This window comes from Mytilus galloprovincialis, chromosome 2, assembly GCF_965363235.1.
Source record: "Mytilus galloprovincialis chromosome 2, xbMytGall1.hap1.1, whole genome shotgun sequence".
Classification (NCBI taxonomy): Eukaryota; Metazoa; Mollusca; class Bivalvia; order Mytilida; family Mytilidae; genus Mytilus; species Mytilus galloprovincialis.
In genome coordinates, this window is record NC_134839.1 from 44,379,277 (window position 1) to 44,400,490 (window position 21,214).

Here is a 21,214-nt window from a genome sequence, read left to right on the forward strand (position 1 = left end):
CTGATCTTCTTAAACCTTATTTAGTGTTAAGTTTTGAAAGAAAAAAAATATTTGATTGGTGGAGGCGGACAATAAATGGTCGCGCTCAGACAAGAAAACCATACCCCCTTTAAAATTAAATGAATAACTTAATTCCTTGTTTTACATTCGAGTAATATATATACGCATGTGTAGTACATTAACGAACGAACGAACGACCGGACGCACAGACCAGAAAACATAATGCCTCTCTACTATCGTAGGTGTGGCAATAAAAATGTATCGAAAATATAGCACAAAAGAAATCATGAAATAACTCTGCAATCCCAATCTAAGATGCAAACACATCAAAAGAAAAACAAAATCACACCATATCTCCACATGACACAAAACAAAAACCAACTGCAATCAACAAATAAGACGCAAAGAGTCACAAGAAATTAAAAAAAAATCCATTCGCGGGCAACTACCGACTTATTATACTGTATGATTGAACACAAACATAGCCAAAATATGACACCAAAGAAATAAGACGCAAACTAAATTACAAGAAATTACAAGATCAATAAATGATGTATAAAAAATAATTCCGAGCGACAATTGGTTAACACAAACAAAAGGAATACAGTGGCGGATCCAGCCATTTTAAAAAAGGGGGGGGGGGGGGGTTCCCAACCCAGAGTAAAGGGGGGTTCCAACTATATGCTCCCATTCAAATCCATTGATCGGCCAAAAAAAAGGGGGTCCAACCCCCCGGACCCCCCCCCCTGGATCCGCCACTGGAATACAACGATATAAATATATGCAACTTCACAATGATCAACCTATCCGGGTTACTGTATAACTAAGATGTAACAAAATGTGTAACAAAACTTTTTTTAAATAATACAGAAATTATGACTGTCGGTGTAAATGTAATTGTTTAAGAAAAAAACATGTCAAACATGCAAATATTATTTTTAAAAAATTAGTTTTAATCACTTAAAAGTCATGTGATGTTACATATATAGGACGGGTGTGTTCGATGCGTAAATTTATTAACAAAACCCGTCATATATATTATTGCGTCCAAATGTCAATTTTAGGTGTGCCACTTTGGGAATGGTCTTAAACGATTGACAATTCATTTCTCAATTTTTGTAATTTTCCCCAGATTTTTTCTATGTCGGGCAAAAAAAAGTAGCAGTTTTTAAGGAGACCCCCTAAATGACGTAACAGCTTGACTTATGGTCGGTTTAAAAACGATTGTTTGCAAGTTGCATTGTTAACAATTGTACAATATGAAAATTAAACAACGTGAATGCAAATCTTTATAATGACTTTACGGAAAGTAACTTTTGTGACATCTTGACAACCGTATACAAAGTTTGTTTCACTGTTCTACCTTCTAAACACAAGAGGTCGAATTCTTTTGTTCTAATTAAACCGCATATCGGACTGTAATGGCAATCACAGAGAGTGACTAGCAAGAAATTTTTAATTGTATCTTATTCAACGTTAAAACAATTTTCCACTATAAAAGAACGTTACTGTATACAAATATAAGGACTTTGTTAGCTAAATCTACAAATTTCATTAGATATTAGGATTTTTTATTGCAATAGATTAATATGCTAATTAATGGTTCCCCATGTTGATGATCAATTTAATGTACAACGAAAGATAACTCTAATGACTTTGTAAAGTACTCTTATGTTTTAAAGATGCATTATCGCTGGACTAGTATATATTTGTTTAGGGGCCAGCTGAAGGACGCCTCCGGGTGCGGGAATTTCTCGCTACATTGAAGACCTGTTGGTGACCCTCTGCTGTTGTTTTTTATTTGGTCGGGTTGTTGTCTCTTTGACACATTCCCCATTTCCATTCTCAATTTTATTATAGTCTCTTCAATAAATATAATGTTGTAATTAACATGTGTTAACACATTGTAACAGAGCACAAGAGTGCACACGCTGAAATGTCTCGCCTTCTATACTAATCATTGATATTATGTTGATAGTCCTTAGTATAAAGCTAATCTATAGTTGACCAATGGCATATAGTATTAGATAAAAAGACCAAAACTCAAAAATTTAACTTTGATCACTGAACCATGAAAATGAGGTCAAGGACATTGGACATGTGACTGACGGAAACTTCGTAACATGAGGCATCTATATACAAAGTATGAAGCATCCAGGTCTTCCACCTTCTAAAATATAAAGCTTTTAAGAAGTTAGCTAACGCCGCCGCCGCCGCCGGATCACTATCCCTATGTCGAGATTTCTGCAACAAAAGTTGCAGCCTCGACAAAAACGAATTTAAGAGTATGTGTATCCAGTGCAGTTGCTAATAGTTTAAAAGAACAATATAATAAGGTGTAAACAGTGTTTGAACAGTTTCTACCATTACAATCTGATCTCCTGAGGGTTTTTTATGCATAGAAGTTCCAGAAAAAAATAGAAAAAAAGGGGGAAAAGTAAAAGAAATAATGGCAACAAGAATTAACCTACCATCATTCAGCAAATCGAAATCATATGAACTCTATAAGCAAGAATTAGTAGCATGGAGTGAAATTACAGACTTAGATAAAAAGAAAAGAGGCATAGCTGTTGCACTCACTTTGCCAGAGGATGATGAAAGTAAAATTAGAGAAAAAGTATTTGATCAAATTGATCTTGAAGATCTGAAAAAAAGACACTGGTTTTACTACATTGGTAGAAATTCTGGATAAGCATCTTGCTAAGGATGACCTGGCTGACAGCTTAGAAAAGTTTAAGATTTTGAAGATTTTACAAGACCCGAAGGTCAGTCAATTCATGAATATGTTGCAAATTTTGACAGCAAATATAGAAAAATTGAAAAGAAAATATGAAACTACCATCAGATATCTTGGCTTTTAAATTGTTACGTAAAGCAAATATCACAAAAGAGGAAAAAGTGCTAGTCTTGACGGGAATGAACTATGAAAATAAATTGACACTTTATGAAGAAGCAAAACGTTCATTGAAAAAATTCAAGGGAGGAGGAGGTCAAGTGAAAGATATTGGTCAGAGTATAAAAATTGAACCAACTTTTTTTAGCTGAAAATGAGGAAGCTTTGTGGGCGCAGGTTATGTAAAAAGGGGTAGCAGCTATAATTATAAGCGTGGAGGGCGATAAGGTAGAGGTGGAGGACGTGGACAAGGATTTCAGTCATCACAAAGAGGGGCAAAGAATCTTAACCCTAAAGGACCTGATGGAAAACCTTTTAAAACATGTAGATCTTGTGGTTCTTACGGGCATCTTGTTGCAAAATGTCCGGATAGCTGGGAAAATTTGTCAAAAGTTAATATTACAGAAGAGGAAGAACACGCTGTGTATTCACTGGTTATCAAAAACAAGACATTAAACGGCTAGGGAATGATGCTCGTAATTGCGCAGTATTGGACAGTGCATGTAGTAGTACAGTATGTGGGAAAACTTGGCTTAGTAGTTACTTTTCTTCATTGAATGACGAAGACCGAGAAAAGGTTGTCAATCACAGCGGACATTAAGTATTTAAATTTGGAGGAGGGACAAGACTAAAATCAGTTGGAGAGTACGATTTACCTATTTGTATGGTTGGTGAGCAAGTAAAGTTAAAAACAGATGTGGTTGACTCAGATATTCCTCTCTTGCTTTCAAGGTCAGCTATGAAAAAGGCAGGAGTCAAAATGGATTTAGAGAATGACACAGCAATAATAATGGGAAAGGAAGTATCATTAAACCTAACAATATCAGGGCATTATTGTATACCCATAGATAAGACAGAAACATTGAAAGTAGAAGAAGTAAATGCTGTCAAGTTAGATGAACTAAGTGTTGAGAAAAAGATATCAGCTTTATTGAAACTTCATCGTCAGTTTGCACATCCACCAAAGAAACGTCTTGTAGCATTGCTGAAAGATGCTGGAATTTGGAAAGAAGAGTATGACGAGAACCTATCAGAAATTCAATCTAAATGTGAACTTTGCAAAATGTATGCTGTGACACCACCAAGGCCAGTAGTCTCAATGCCTGTGGCGAAACAATTTAATGAAAAAGTTACTATAGATTTGAAACAGTGTAAGGACCGTTGGATTCTACATATGATAGACATGTGGTCAAGGTATACAGTGTCTGTCTTTATTAATAGAAAGAAACCTACTAATGTAATAGAGGCATTAATGAAGAACTGGGTTGGAATATTCGGAGTAATGGGTGCACTCATGTCTGACAATGGACGAGAATTTAGTTCTGATCAGATGAGGGAGGTAGCATCTATTTTAAATGTTAAAGTATGTACAACAGCTAGAATGAGCCCATATCAGAATGGACTTTGTGAACGTTTACATGCTGTAACTGATATTATGCTGATTAAACTTGAGACTGAAAACAAAATGTAGAATCAGGAACACATTTATCATGGGCAAATATGGCACGGAACTCACTACAAATGTGGAATGGTTTCAGCAGTCACCAGTTAGTGTTAGGTAAAAAATCCCAATTTGCCAAACTTGATGCAAGCAGAACTACCAGCGTTAGAGGGAACAACTAGTAGTGAAGCATTTGCCGAACATTTAAATACTTTACATGAGACACGGAAAGCATACATTCAGACTGAGGCAGATGAAAGAATCCGCAGAGCTTTGCGTTCAAAAGTAAGAGCAGCTGAACAAGTTTATGAGAATGGTGATATGGTGTTTTATAAAAGAGAAGGGACAGAGCGTTGGCTTGGACCGGGAAAAGTTGTTTTCCAAATGGAAAAAGTTGTTTTTGTCAGACATGGCGGAGTATTTGTCCGAGTACCCCCAAACAGATTGTGCAAAATAAATAATAATTCGGGAGAATAGACTGGATATGATAACATAGCGTTAAAGAATATTGACACTTTTATTGGCAAGAAACTTACAGAACCAAATATTGCACAAAAGATAACAGAGCCAAATATTGCACGAAAGAAATCACTGGACATTATTGCAGAAACTATAACAAGTACACAAGATCATCTATCTAATGAAGCAACAATCGTAAGTCATAACGTGAATCTTACAAAGAAAGATGATAACATTCGATATAATCTACCAGGTTCAGATGAATGGATAAGTGTAAGTGTGCTAGGAAGAGCTGGAAAAGCAACAGGCGGGAACAAGACATGGTACAATGTGAAAGATCATGTAAGCTAAGAAAAAAAAAGTGTAGACTTGGGCAGTTTAGAATGGAATATTTTAAAAGACCAGATTAATGACACTGAAGTTCATACAACTGAGGAAGTGGATCAGACAGACAGCGACATTGCAAAGCAACTAGAATTAGAAAAGCTGAAGCAATTTAACACTTATGAGGAAGTTGAAAATTGTGGCCAAAAGACAATTTCTACTAGATGAGTGATTACAAATAAAATGGAGACACTAGAGCTAGACTAGTAGCTCGAGGTTTTGGAGAACAATCTTTCATTCCTAAAGACAGCCCTACAATAGGTAAAAATATAAAACAACACGTTTAATAATTTATTGCGTCCGAAGCGCTTTTCTGGATTTACCTTCATCAGGAACGCTCAAAGCCAAACATTTGAAATCCGAAGATGTATAAGTACCGAAAATCGTTGAAGAGCTATATGTTAAAAAAAACCTAAAATAAATAGCCAAATTCAGCTAAAGCCAACTTTGCCTAAGGGAGTTGAAACCTTAGTTTCATAATAATTTCAAAATTTATAAACGGACAATTTTAGTAAAGTTTGTTTAATCATGTCAGTACCGAAGCACTGACTACTGAGCTGATGATACCCTCGGGGACTGATAGTCCACCAGCAGAGGTATCGACCCAGTGATGTAAAAATATAAAACAACACGTTTAATAATTTATTGCGTCCGAAGCGCTTTTCTGGATTTACCTTCATCAGGAACGCTCAAAGCCAAACATTTGAAATCCGAAGATGTATAAGTACCGAAAATCGTTGAAGAGCTATATGTTAAAAATACCTAAAATAAATAGCCAAATTCATCTAAAGCCAACTTTGCCTGAGGGAGTTGAAACCTTAGTTTCATAATAATTTCAAAATTTATAAACGGACAATTTTAGTAAAGTTTGTTTAATCATGTCAGTACCGAAGCACTGACTACTGAGCTGATGATACCCTCGGGGACTGATAGTCCACCAGCAGAGGTATCGACCCAGTGATGTAAAAATATAAAACAACACGTTTAATAATTTATTGCGTCCGAAGCGCTTTTCTGGATTTACCTTTGGGATCTATTAGAATATTCCTTACATTTGCTGCAAGCAAGAAATGGACATAAAATAAGCAATTTTACAAGGAAACACGTTAGAACGGGATGAACCTCCAGTTGAAAGTGATACATCAAAAGGATTCATTTGGAAACTTAATCATGGATTGTACGGACTAAAGGATGGAGCTAGGCAGTTCTATATAAGTGTAAAATATGAACTCATAAATTTAGGATGTAGACAATCAAAACTTGATCCTGCTATGTTTATCCTGACAGTTAAGGGATCTGTCCAAGGTATTTTCTGTTGTCATGTTGATAGTTTTCTTCATGCAGGAAATGAAGAATTTGAAAAACTGATGGAAAAATTAAGGAAAAGGTTCATAGCAGGAAAAATTGAAGAAGTGGATTTTCGTTACATCGGTTTCATGATAAAGCAAAACAATGAAGGTATACAACCAGATCATTCAATATACATGGAAAAACTAGATCACCAACACATAGAGCCACAGCGTGCGTTTCAGAAATTTAAACAACTTACCCAAAAAGAGCAAACAGATTATCGCAGAATGGTAGGGCAATTGAACTGGGCAGTTTAAGGATCAAGACCAGATTTAGCTTTTGATCTTGTTGATTTAAGTACTAAACTGAAAAGTGCATTAGTATTCGATCTTCTACAAGCATTCAGTTTTTCCCATCATTAAAAGGAAATGTGACAGAAGACTGGGAAATCTTAGTTTTTAGTGATGCAGCTTTAGGAAATATTAATTTATTTATTTATTCATGAAATGCTCATTTATACTCTTGGGGGTTGAAGGCATATACAAACAATACAATACAATATACACAATGGAAAATTAACATATTAAACATCATATATAAAGTGGTAAAACAGTAATATTTATGCAGGCGTTGTGTCCACTCCCCTCAGTGCAAATGACTTTTTAATGAACGGAACAGTAAGCTGCATAATATCGAATGAAGATAGAATTAATTGTAATCTATCTGTTTCAGACAATTTAAAGTATTCTGGACATATATTATCTTTTTCAAGCTGATTACGTAAAGATTTATTAATTTTACATTCTAAGAAAAAGTGGGTTTCATCTTCAACCGCATTTATATTACAATGTTTACATATTCTATTTTCTCTTTGAATTCTTTTATATCTACCTCTCTCTATTTCCAAGAAATGGTCACTTACTCGCATTTTACATAATAATTTTCTATTTTCAAAACTATTTTTAGAAATGTATTTGTCTATTTTATATTTTGTTTTTATTTTACTGTACAAGAATATTTTACTGGTTTCATCACTTAATTTTAATTTTTCAAAGAAAATATTTTCAAAGCTATCTTTTAGTTTTTTTTAATATTTTTTGAGAATGAACTCTTCTCTTGTTTATAGTTTATATCCTGTATTTTATTTATGTCTAATTTATTTACATTGGCTATATTTTCTACATATGAGAATTAATGATGGTAAAGGAAATACAGGAGTTCATATTGCTCGGACAAAAGATCGAATTGGAAAATGTTGTCCCATTTCATGGCAAGCCAATAAGATAAAAAGGGTAGTGCGGTCTACTATAGCAGCTAAAGCGTTAAGTTTGCAAGAGGGTTTGGAAACCGCATTATATTTTCAGAAAATAATAGAAGACATATGTGGAGAACATATACCTATTACAGCTTTCATCGATAACAAAAGTGTCACTGAGGCAATTAAATCCACAAAATTGGTTGAAGATAAAAGGCTTCAAATTGACATTGCATCTGCAATGATTCAGAAAAATTGTGTTGAAGTTAAATGGTGTCCAGGAAAAGTTCAGCTTGCAAATTCGATGACCAAGAGAGGGGCATCTGGAATTGAATTTTTAAATGTGCTGCAGAAAGGACAAATGCCAGAAAAATTTGTGTGAAAAAAACAACAAGACAATTTTACTTTTGCATTTTTAAATCTTTGTTTTCGGAAAAGGGACAGAATAATCCCCGTGATCTGAGGACAGTCTAATCCAATGACAATCACTTCAAAAATATTTTTTATTTCTTTGTTTCGGAAATGGGGCAGAATAATCCCCGTGACCTGAGGATAGTCTAATCCAATGATGGTCACTTCAGAAAATGTGTTGTTTGTCATGTTCATTCAGCTAGAGAAATATGATCTATCTTAAAGGCTAATTCATATTACAAAAGAAGACATTTTAATTAATGCTGATGATCAATTTAATGTACAAAGAAAGATAACTCTAGTGACTTTGTAAAGTACTCTTTTGTTTTAAAGGTGCTTATAGTCTCTTCAATAAATATAATGGTGTAATTAACATGTGTTAACACCCCATAATCTGACCTTTTAAAGTACAGAATAGTACATTGCCTAGGTCTCACTTTTTGACTATGTCAAAGCGAATAAATAAATGCAAATCAGAAAAGAAACAGCAAATTAGATTATATATGTCATTGTTTATTAAGTAACTATATAAAAAAAGTATCTTGTTATAATGCACTTGTTACTTTTCCTCTGTAATAGTATTTATTCAAACTGCGTGTTAGTTTCCTCTTACTGTTCTCAGCTACAATGAGGAGATGGAGGAATTCTGATGTCTATGACATTCAACCCAAACATCAATTCAGGCAAAAGAAAAGATAACCATTGTAAACTATTTTATCATGATAAGTTCATACATATTGCCATGCAGTTTAGAGGAAATATAGCACTTGACAACTCTATATAATTATGTCATATTTTTAACTCACCTTAGATATTAACCTGATAAATAATCAGTTGGTCAGAGATGATAACTAAGTGCAAGATGTTTTATTACTGAGTAACAAAACGGTAACAAAAAGCTTATTACTTTAAATTACAATAAATGTTAAAGTTTACCTTGTTTAGTTAACTTGTACAATTTGAACAATATATACTTTCATTTCAAATTTCATGTTTTTTCTATTTCTTCAATTTAAAGAGTGAGTTAATTGCCAATTCATAGTAAGCTTAATATCAATAACTGCAGTACTTGGTTCACATTTAAAAAAGTTTTTGTTTTTATCAACAAGTATTTGTTTCAGTAATACATCTGCAGGAGCTTTGATTTCTATGAGAAAACTGTCTCTTCAATTGATAAACAGCTGCGTCATGAGCCCATGATAGGCCCATGATGTTTTTGAAGAATAAAGTTCAATGACTTCTCAATGTAATATCAGAAATTCACGAACCTTAGGCTTTTTTGAGTGATTGTCCGAAAACTGGAAAATCACCCCTTTTTTAATGAAGATCTCATAACTTGGAAATGTAAAATCTGAAAGTTATAAAAATCAAAAGGGAGCTCTTGTCAATAGATATAAACAATTCACCAAAATTTCTTGCAATTTGGTGAATGCATTTTTAGGTTAATGTCCGACATGTGGAAGACGGGCGGTAGGACTCACGGACCGATGGATAATTGTATATCATAATACGTTCCGTTTGCAGGCATATAAAAATTGGCAATCACATCCTACGAAAAATGCATGCGGATAAAGTTAGTAAGAAAATCATTTATTAAACCTTAACCCCATCAATTTATCATCAAGATTAACTACTGGTATTTCAAAAATATATATTGTATCAATAGAGTTAATATTTTAAACATTTTTAACATGGGGATTTTATGATATTTTGAGGAGCCTTCAAATGACACAAAACAAGCTGTTGAACCCATGACCCTCAGAGACAATCCATGAAACTTCTTAATAAATTGTCTAATTAATATAACATAAGGACATAATTTACACTGTCCACACGAAAATAAGATAAAATTCTGTTAAAATGTTGTTTTTTGAGTCAAGATCTACAAATAAAATTGAAGATTTTTACATGGAGCATTATCTAATTATTTAAAAGCAAAGGTTATCCATCTATATATATCATCGCAAATTTCACACACACCAAAAAATTTAACTTCATATACATCATAAGTGACTTATTCTTCTGCCATACAATAACATGTAATCAAATCAATCTTAATTTTAAATCACTGTAATCACAGAATGCTTATTTTGTTAAAATGAAAATACAATTCTTTCTCTCCTTTTCTATATTCTCAGGATTTTTCCCTATTTTTGAGATCTTCAATGTGTATTCTAAGATACTTTAAGTAGTCAAGCATTACTCCTGTTAGTCCAACATCGATAGCCTGCTGTGGTAACCATCCCTGTATAAAAAATAGCATACAACATGTAATATTCTATTTCATCTTCATCTTTCTGAAAAGTAGGGTAATTATCAGGGATGTCAACTCAGTTTTTCCAAGCAATACTGGGGTAAAATTAACAAAAAGGAAATGTCAAACCCTCAACATTATTACCTAGGACTAGATAATAGTTCCAGGAATTTCATATAATAATTAATAGCTCATTCACTTGATGGACTAATTATGTAAACTGGCAATAATCAAATCAAGTTATTGGTAAATATGTATCGAAAAATGATTACTCAAACAGTATTTGGGAACCGTAAAAAACACAAGTGTAAGCCTTGGAAAGGTGCTCTTGTTCATAGCATAATTATGTTTAGAAGAATCTTAAATGAGTTTAATTTTTTTTTTTTTTAAGCTGAAGAAAGCCAAACCATAACAGGAAAACGATAAGTCAAGTATCATTTTGGTGTTCCATACTTGGTATAGTACTGAGCGATACTTGAGTACTCAAGTTCTTGTTGGCATCCCTAGTAATAATCAACAATTCACATAACAAAACAATCATACATTTCCAATAATTATACATATAAAATTACTTTAAATATATGTCCTACATGTTTGATCTGTGGTTTAACAAAAAAGGGAGGGTTCAGTACCAAAAAAAAAATGTAGTTTAGCCATGCAATTTTGATGCGTTTGTCTTCTATATATTTATCTTATATTAAGTACAAAATACCGCTATTTTGTATATCTAATAAAGGTTCTTTTTTCCATTCTGTATCACCTATCCTGTATCATAGCCATGGAGGCCATTTTTTTTTAGACTAAACAGAAAATTAAACACAAACTCTATTCTAGATACTCTAAGGATCATTCAGCTAAAGTTTGGTAGGAATTGGTTCAGTAGTTTCAGATGAGAATATGTTTGAAATAGTTTACACCAGACGGTTGACAACAGAACGGTGAACTAAAAAAATCAGTTGGAAAAATACAGAAAATTCTTTTTTATCTATGGACGATTTATGAAAAAGGTATATCACATGCATCTGATTCTATTTTAAAAATATATGATAAACAGAATAATACATGACAAAATCTGTATCGCATGCTGTATCACTAGTACTACTCGACCGATATCAGTTCTCAGGACTGATATTGGTTTCTCAGATTGATACAGCATGCGATACAGATTTTGTCATGTATTATTCTATTTGTAACGAACCTTATCAGAGGTCTTGTTTTTATAATATTTTATTATTTTGTCCTGTAAAGAATATTTTGCCAATGGCAATTCTTTGACAGTCAATAGTATATTTGTGCACAGCCAGCTTAACATAAGAGTGTGAAAACAGTCATTTGGTGTTAATTAAATAATTTCCACCATGACATAATGCTTACTAATTTTATGTCTTAATAAAATGCACCGCAGGGCACAGCTTGATACGACCCCAGAGGTCTACCTCTGAATGATTGGGGCCAGAATGGACACAACATTCAAGCTTGATACATCTCTGAATTTGGATTGTGATTAAATATTTGATACGTACAGCATAGGTTTCTGACACAGAATGAATGTGGTCTAATGAACTTAAAAAAATTAAATTTACCTATTATGGTCCAATATCCAAAATCTAAATACATGGATTGATTCAGCATATCAAATTCTCAAGAACTGACTTTTTTTTTATGAAATCGACCCTTTTGACCTCAATATGACCAATTTGATAACAGGGCCCAAAAATCAAAAATCTAAATAAACAGTGAGATTCAGCATATCAAAGAACACAAATAATTCAATTTTTTATGAAATCAAACAAAGTTCAATTTTAGACCCTTTGGACCTCATGTGGACCAATTTTGATAACAGGGTCCAAATATCAAAAATCTAAATACACAGTTAGATTTAGCCTATCAAAGAACCGCATTTATTCAATTTTTGTTAAAATCAAATTAAGTTTTATTTTGGACCCTTTAGACCTTAATGTAGGCCTATTTGAAAACATGACAGAAAATTAAAAATATAAATACACAGTAAGATTCGACAAAGAACCTCAATAATTCAATTTTTGTAAAAAAAAAGTTTAATTTTGGACCCTTGGACCTCTTGTGAACCAATTTAAAAACCGGGACCATATTCCAAAAACTTAATACACAGTTAAACTAAAATGTTAAAGAACCCAAAGAATAAAACCCCATTGAAATTGGTAAAAAAATAAGCAATTTATACAAAGTATTAGAAAAGTATTGATTTTGGCCCCTTTTTCCCAAACAGTTTGTGCCTCAACCCCAAAAATCAATCTCAATCTTCCTTTCTTGGTATGGAACATTGTGATACAATTTCAGAAAGATCCATACACTTACACACAAGTTATTGTCTGGAAACTAGAAAAATACTTATTTTGACCCCTTTTGGGCCCCTTGTTCCTAAACTTTTAAGACCATAACCCCAAAAATCAATCCCAACCTTCCTTTTGTGGTTTCAAACCTTGTGTTTAAATTTCATAGAGATCCATGCACTTAAACTATTGTCTGGAAACTAAGTGTCTTCAGATGAAGCTGATCACGACGACAAAGACGACGTGATACCAATATACGAACACAAATTTTTTTTTGTGGTCATATGAAACTACACAATCTAGAAAATGAATTAAATAGACGAAATACAAAACTATTGCATTTCAAAGATATTTAACTCAATAAATATTTCCGTTGACCACATTGCAGAATTTATAAAATTGTGTGTTATTCTTAATGAACTTTGGTATGAGATCAAAGTATTAAGCTTTAAAAAAACACTGATCGACACAGAGCCTCCACTCAGTGTAATAAAGAGATCATAAAAGGTCAAGACAATTGGCAATTGATGAAAACCATTTGCTGACATCTCAGTGTCTTCTGATTTATGTTTTCACTTTTTCAGGGGCATTATCATTTTCTGGATCATATCAGGATATATAAAGCACTGACAATTCATCATTTGTGGGGGGACTTTTTTTTAACAACTGTTCAATAACATAAAGTAATAGCATAAACAATTTTTTGGTTTTTTTATTCATTTTACCTATTACTAATAGAAACAAATTATTTTTTTGCTTCCTTTCTTAAGGTGGTACCTAACACTACAGGGAGATAACTCTGTAAAAATCAGCTAAACGTTTTAATCACATTGTATTGACTGTTAAGGAAATGCTTCTCAACGATCAAAATAAGTATTTGTCAAACTGCTATACAACCAATGAATTTTTACGTAATAAGTGGTTGGTTCAAATTTTTTGAAATTATTATATTTTTGTCCAAGGGTCAAAGTCAACATTTTGTCTAAATTTTATGAAAATTAAACAAGCCAACTTAATATAAGTCAAGGTGTTGGGTACCACCCTCATTATAGAAATGAATTTTCAGTCCTTTATCATTATCGTATATTTTTCTTCACTTACCTTTAGATTTGTATTGAGATACCATAAAAATTGACATTTATGTTGCTCATTTGGTATAGGTACAAATAAAAATCCTCCAGGACCATTTTCACCTCTGGAAATAGGAAAAAACCTTATTATTAACAGTTTAAAAAATCTTTCCAAGGAATAAATATTATCCAATAATTTTAACTTGAAATAAACAACCTCAAAATATCACTAAGAAAATTAAGTAACTTTTCTAACAGGCAGGTTGAAATAAGTATCCTAAAAACTGTTGGAAATAGTTGCACACGAAAGACAAAAACATATACATTGTCTATAAAACAATAAAAATTCAATGTTGCAAATTGCTGTAAATAATCAAATAAAAGCACAGAGTTCTTATGTTCCCTTTGTTGCACATATTTTATCTATCCAACTAATCAAAGTGCTTGTAAGCATTGAAAGGTTGTTAGATTGCTTTATTTAACAGTGGGAAGTAAAATTAAATATTGCATTGTATAAAGCATTGGTTGATTCAACTACATTTTTGGACAAATGAAGAATAATTAAACTCCTATTTTTTAGATGACTTTAATAACAATATGACATCTTTGATATTTAGATTCCTGCACCTTACAAAAGTTATATTATTTTCTTGACAAGTACATGTATGACATCATTTTGTGACTTGAATATCTGAGCAAATATTTCATTGATAAATTTCTGATAAAGTTCATAGATAGAATATTTATAATATTATGATCAATGCACTATACTGTGTGTATCTCAAAAGTAGTGATAAACCTTGAAAGATTTTGATATGAAGTCTGTAACATAGGGTTTTGATTGCATGAAATGCAATCTTTAGCCCAACTTTTTTTTGGTTATGATTATCTAAGAGAAATCAAGGTTTGGGATCCCGCTAAGGGCTATTCCAGAAAAAAATGAATGGGGGGGGGTTGGAAGGCACATTATATTAATAATACATGGGTGATTGGTATCAGAGCAACTTTTCACACTATAATGCACTATAATTATCAAATACAATTGTCTGGGTGGCAGGTGCTGACAAAAACTGCCTTCCAACACCCCCATACATTTTTTTCTGGAATAGCCCTAACATGTTTAACCTCGCCACATTTTATATGTATGTATCTGTCCCAAGTCAGGAGCCTGTAATTCAGGGACTGTCTTTGTAGCTGGGTAACATTTATTTTTCATTCATTATTTTCGACATTAATTAGGCCGTTAGTTTTCTGGTTTGAATTGTTTTACATTTGGGATTTTGCTGCCTATATAGCTGACTATGCAGTAAGGGCTTTGCCTATGTTGAAGGTGGTACAATGACCTTTAGCTGTTTATTTCTGCTTCATTTGATCTCTTGTGAAGAGTTATCTCATTGGCAATTAAACCACATCTTCTTGTTTATATTCAGAGCAAATGCCATGCGATTTCTGTCATAATTAATTTTTCCAAGGGTCATAACTATTTAAAAATATTTGATCAGCACTTATTTTCGAAAGTGTCAAAAACATTTTTGATATTAACTTACAATATAATTGTTTTTTTTACAAAATTGGGAAGAATTGTACACATGAGAGTGATAATTGCTGACTGACCTAAGGGGGGGGCCCTCCAGTCATGCTTCAATGATTCCCTATATAATCAACCAAATTTTTCCCACGAAAGGGGGGACCAGGGCCCCCCTGGATCCGCCTATGTAAAATATGTCAAGAATAGTACACATTAGAGCACTTATGAAGCAATTTTCCATATAAGTAATGTTGCTAAGGGGCATAACTCTTTTAAAAGTAATTGATCTGCATTGATTTTTAAACTTTGATGATTTGGCTGATATAAACCTATGAAAAAGTTTCACAAAATATGTCAAGAATAGTAAACTTCAGAGCACTAATGAAGCAATTTTCCATATAAGTAATGTTGCTAAGGGGCATAACTCTTTTAAAAGTAATTGATCTGCATTGATTTTAAAACTTTGATGATTTGGCTGATATGAACCTATGAAAAAGTTTCACAAAATATGTCAAGAATAGTACACTTTAGAGGACTAATGTAGCAATTTTCCATATAAGCAATGTTGCTAAGGGGCATAACTCTTTTAAAAGTAATTGATTGGTGCTGATTTTAGAACTTGTCCAAGACATTATAAATATCAATCTTTGATCATATAAGTTTCATAAAAATTTGGCAAAAATTGTTTACATGAGAGCAATTTCCATAAAATAATTGTTTTTAAGGGGCATTACAGTTTTCAAAGATATTAATTAGGCATTGATTTTCAAATCTACCATGAATTTGCTGATATAAACCTATGATAAAATTGAGAATGGAAATGGGGAATGTGTCAAAGAGACAACAATCTGACTATAGAGCAGACAACAGCCGAAGGCCACCAATGGTTTAAAATGCAGCAAGAAACTCCCTACATGGAGGAGTCCTTCAGCTGGCCCCAAAACAAATATGGTACTAGTTCAGTGATAATAAACGTCATACTCAACTCCAAATCATACACAAGAAACTAAAATTAATAGAATGGTTGGCTGAGTGAGCCTGATACAACCGCAGAGGTTGAACCCTGATCAGATGGGGCAAATTTGGATACAGTATTTAAGCTTAATACTGTCTGAATTTTGAATGTGATCAAAATTTTGACATAAAATAGGTTTCTGACAAAAAATTACAGTGGTAAAAGATCTTATAAATCAATTGTGCAATACTGTGCAAATGAAGATTTCATCTTGAAACTTTTCAAAAATTTGTGAAATTTGAAAAAAAAATATCAAGACCCCCACCCATTTTTTTGGAGACCCCCTTGGAGTAATTACCCCAAGACTCACTTCCATCCTTTCCTTTGTAGTATGGAACCCTGTAGTACAACTTCAGAGAGATCCATACACTTAAACACAAGTTATTGTCTGGAAACTAGAAAAATGCTTTTTCTGGCCCTTTTTTTGGCCCCTAATTTCTACATGTTTTGGGAAGTGACCCCCAAACTCAATCCCAGCTTTCCTTTATGATATGGAGCCTTGCGGTACAATGTCAGAGAGATCCATACACTTACAAGTTATTGTCCAGGAACTACAAAAATTATTGTTTTTGGTCCCTTTTTGGCCCTCAATTCCTAAACTGCTGGCCCCATAACTCCTAATGTGAATCCCAACCTTCTTCTTGCTGTATTAAACATTGTGATACAATTACGGAATAATCGAAATATTAATACACAAGTTTTTTTACTGAAACTAGAAAAATGCTTGTTTTGGGTCCCTAATTCCTAAACCGTTGGGACCATCATCCCCAAATCAATCCCAACCTTCTTTTTGTGGTATTGAACCTTCTTAGTTTCATAGAGATCCATTGACTTAAACTAAATTTATTGTCAGGAAACCAATGTCTTCGGACGACTGATAACACAGACGACGACGACATCATACCATTATAGGATCACAAAATTTTTTTTGCAGTCATATAAAAATCATACAAGACAAACAAAGGCCAGAGGCTCCTGACTTGGGACAGGCACAAAAATGCGGCGGGGTTAAACTTTAAATATATGTTTCATAAAAATCTGGCAAGAATTGTTCACATGAGATCACTAATGATGCAATTTTCATGTTATCAATGTTTCCCAAGGGGCATAACTCTTTCAAAAATAATTGATAGGCACTGATTTTCAAACTCGTCTAAGACATTGCTGATATAAACCTATGACAAAGTTTCATAAAAATCTGGCAAAGAGCATAAACAAGACTAGATGGACAAATACTTAGAGATTGAACAATCCCTTGCAATAAGTTAGTGGGGGACAATAACCATTTGAAAAATAATCACCCTGGTTCACTCCAAGAATAATTACACCTGTTGTCATTTTATAATCTGAGTCTGATTTTAAGCTAGCACAACAGGTCCTTCAATGCGTCTCTAAAAAAATAATCATACCTGTGTCATCTATAGATAGTATTCTAAACCCCTGAGTTTTTTTTTAAAGCAAAACTGTTGAAAAACAGCTAACTCATTTGCAACATACAAAGATATTCCAATATCAGACACAAATGAGTAAATTTTTTTAGGAATGTTGATTAAAAATAATGGAAATCTTTCACACAGAACTATAGATCTAACAAAAAAAGCTAAAAAAGTTCTCTTTGCGATGAAGTCACATACTGGTCTATTGAATAATATACCAGTTAAAGTTGCAAATAATCTCTTTGATTCATTAGTTAGACCTATAGCTTTATATAATTCAGAAGTTACATTTTTAGACTCCTATATAACATATTTTAGAGCCAAAAAAAGAGCAAATGACTTGGGAAAACAATTGGACCCCTTTTATTTCATTGATAAAACACCTAATGAAAAGTTACACCAGTCTACAGTTTTGAAAATAAACACTTGGTATAAGCAAAACTTCATCAAATTTAGGTGCAAGAGCTGATCTGGGGAGACTTCCTCTGGAACTATATATTAAATTTCAATCTATATTGTATCTTATTAGATTATATTCTGATGAAATTAATCCTCTCTTAAAAGAATCCTTTATTTTGTTTCAAAACTTAGACTCGGAAGAAACTGGTATGGATTTGGACACTTTAAAAATATATTCCTCACAAATGATAACTAAAAATATAAGAGAACAAATAAAATTAAAATTGAAGCATTTTTATGAAAAACTAGTAAATGATTAACTATCAGATATAAAGGATAACAGCAAACTCACTATTTATAAACATGTAAAAATAAATAATACACAAGAAAAATATTTAACTTCCTCAAAACTTGAATTCAGAAAACTGATAACAAAATTTAGATAAAGTGACCATAATTTGTTAATAGAAAAGGGAAGATACCTTAAAATACCAAGATAAGAAAGATTATGCAAAAACTATATACAAATTGAAGATGAAATTCATTTCTTTTTATATTGTAATAGAAACCATAATAATAGAAAAGTTTATTTTGATTTTTTGATAAATGAGAATATCCACTTTATAAATTTAAATGACATAGATAAAATAACATATATACTCAACCCAATTTCATACATTCAGGTAAATAAGCTAGGAACCTTTTTAAAACAGTCTATTGAACTGAGGACAGGGGACTCTTAAAATATTTACTTTTATGGTGTATATTAATCTTGTTGATAATTTTATTTTCATTTTGTTATGTTGTGTCAGGTACTATAAATATGTAGTTTTATGGCAATAAAGATTTGAATTGAATTTAAAAACATCTCAAAGGATGAAGAACAGCTGAGTTTCAGGCGTTGAAAATTGGTAGGAGGATTTGATTACACAAAACAGTTATTTCATAAAGTTGCTGAAAAATTACTAAGGTCCCAAGTATGGAAAAATAAGATAAAAATTCTTCAAAACATTCCATATTAGCAGGTGCACAACTTCAACATAAGTGCAATCTTTCAGTTATGAACTTTCAGGGATCTCGGTATTAAAACAAAGCAAAAATTTCTGAATTATATTATACAAATTACTGTTATACCTGACATATTTTTTCTGATGAGGCATCCCTGAGAAAGTGGTGTGTGTAACTAAAGATAGATATTGTCCATTTCTCTCTCCCCATCTTCGTAGATTAACAAAGTCTCGTGCTGCCACAATACCTCCAGCAGCTTCAGCTGCAATGGTATAGGCTATGTCTGTATTTTCATTGATGGCTTGTAATACCTGAATTAAAAAATAAATAAAATAATGAAATCACAGCACCAGTTGACCTTAATAAGCTAGGTGTTTATATAGAGATTAATACATGGCTTTTTCCATATCGGCCCAGGTATCATCCCAAGACCCCCACATCAGACCGAGAAGTAGTCGAGGTGCTGATATGGGTCGAGGGATGATACCCGGGCCGATATGGAAAAGGCCATGTATTAATCTCTTTATCATATATTTCCGACAATTGTTTTATGTATGGCAAATTAACAAATGAAATAACTAAAACAGTCAAAAACTTTAAAAAAAAAAAAAAGTTAAATTATGAATCCAACAAATACACTATAATTGCCCAACCATTACATCACTACCTCAATATTTACTTATGTTATGGTGACAATAATTAGGTATCATTTACACAAAGTTTTGTACTATAGCTGGTACTTTCAAGTTTCAATCATACAAAGATGACAATTTAATGAATATAATTGTCTTATGACAAAGAGAAAATATTATTTGAAAAATTACTTGAGAGATTTTTACTTGTTTTTAATTTTAATGTTAAAACAGAAATTATGGATTGGAACAAAATTATGACATAATATATATATATTTATATGAGTAATTATGTTAGGGCTATTCCAGAAAACAATGTTTGGGGGGAAGGGGGGGGGGGGGTTGGAAGGCACATTATATTAATAATACATGGGTGATTGGTATCAGAGCAACTTTTCACACTATAATGCACTATAATTCTCAAATACAATTGTCTGGGTGGCAGGTGCTGACAAAAACTGCCTTCCAACACCCCCATACATTTTTTTCTGGAATAGCCCTTAAATCCGGCTATTTCAAAAAGAGCTGGAAAAATGAACTAACACTTAAATAAATCTAAAACTTGTATGATGACCTGAGAAACACAATAATGTAAAGATAAAATACTGTGGATTCATTATTATTTGTTAGAAACCAATTTTTCAGGAATTTCATGCAGTGGCGGATCCAGGGGAGGGTTCCAGGGGTAGGAACCCCCCTTTTTTTCAGACGATCAATGCTTTTGAATGGGGACATATAGTTGGAACCCCTCTTTGTCCTGGGTTGGGAACCTGCCCTTTTTAAAATGGCTGGATCCGCCCCTGTCGTGGTAACCTGGGAACAAATTTCAGAGAAGACGTTACTAAGTTGTAAAACTTGTGTCTAATCCATTTGTCATTTTGAACAATAAAATATGTTAAAACTAACAAATTTCAATGTCCAACGAATAATATAAAAGTTATATAGAAATGTATGCAGACTTTGGCAAAACCATGTAATCAAATATCCACAAAAATGAAAATGTTCCTCAATCCATGAAAATTGGTACCCACTAAAATAAATTAATCCACAGTACCATACAGCTTGATGTTGACAAATATTTCACATGGTAATAAAACGAGAGAATACATTAATGGATTGCTTGTAACAGCAATTTCCGTAATAAAATATAATCAGTTGAGTTGATATAAAAAACAAGATGTGGTATGATTGCCAATGAGACAACTGTCCACAAGAGACCAAAATGACACAGGCATTAACAACTATAGGTCACTGTACGGCCTTCAACAATGAGCAAATCATAGTCAGCTATAAAAGGCCCTGATAAGACAATGTAAAACAATTCAAACGAGAAAACTAATGGCCTTATTTATATAAAAAAAAGACAGTGAAAAAAGTTTCAAATTCAATGCAACTGTTAACCTACCAGAAATATTAACAGCATATAG

At 32.7% G+C, this 21,214-nt stretch overlaps 1 protein-coding gene across 4 annotated transcripts in view; it reads right to left on the reverse strand.

The window, feature by feature from the left end:
* Window positions 1-8,625: 8,625 nt before the first annotated feature.
* Window positions 8,626-21,214, reverse strand: part of LOC143063650 (stAR-related lipid transfer protein 3-like) — a 92,418-nt gene continuing 79,829 nt past the window's right edge. For all 4 annotated transcript variants that reach the window (XM_076235907.1, XM_076235904.1, XM_076235905.1 and 1 more), the window contains exons 12-14: window positions 19,282-19,466; window positions 13,801-13,894; window positions 8,626-10,378 (exon numbers count right to left, since the gene is read on the reverse strand). In XM_076235907.1, coding sequence (XP_076092022.1) covers window positions 10,268-10,378; window positions 13,801-13,894; window positions 19,282-19,466 — 390 coding nt within the window. In that variant the 3' untranslated portion in view covers window positions 8,626-10,267. The remainder of the gene's footprint in view (window positions 10,379-13,800; window positions 13,895-19,281; window positions 19,467-21,214) is intronic.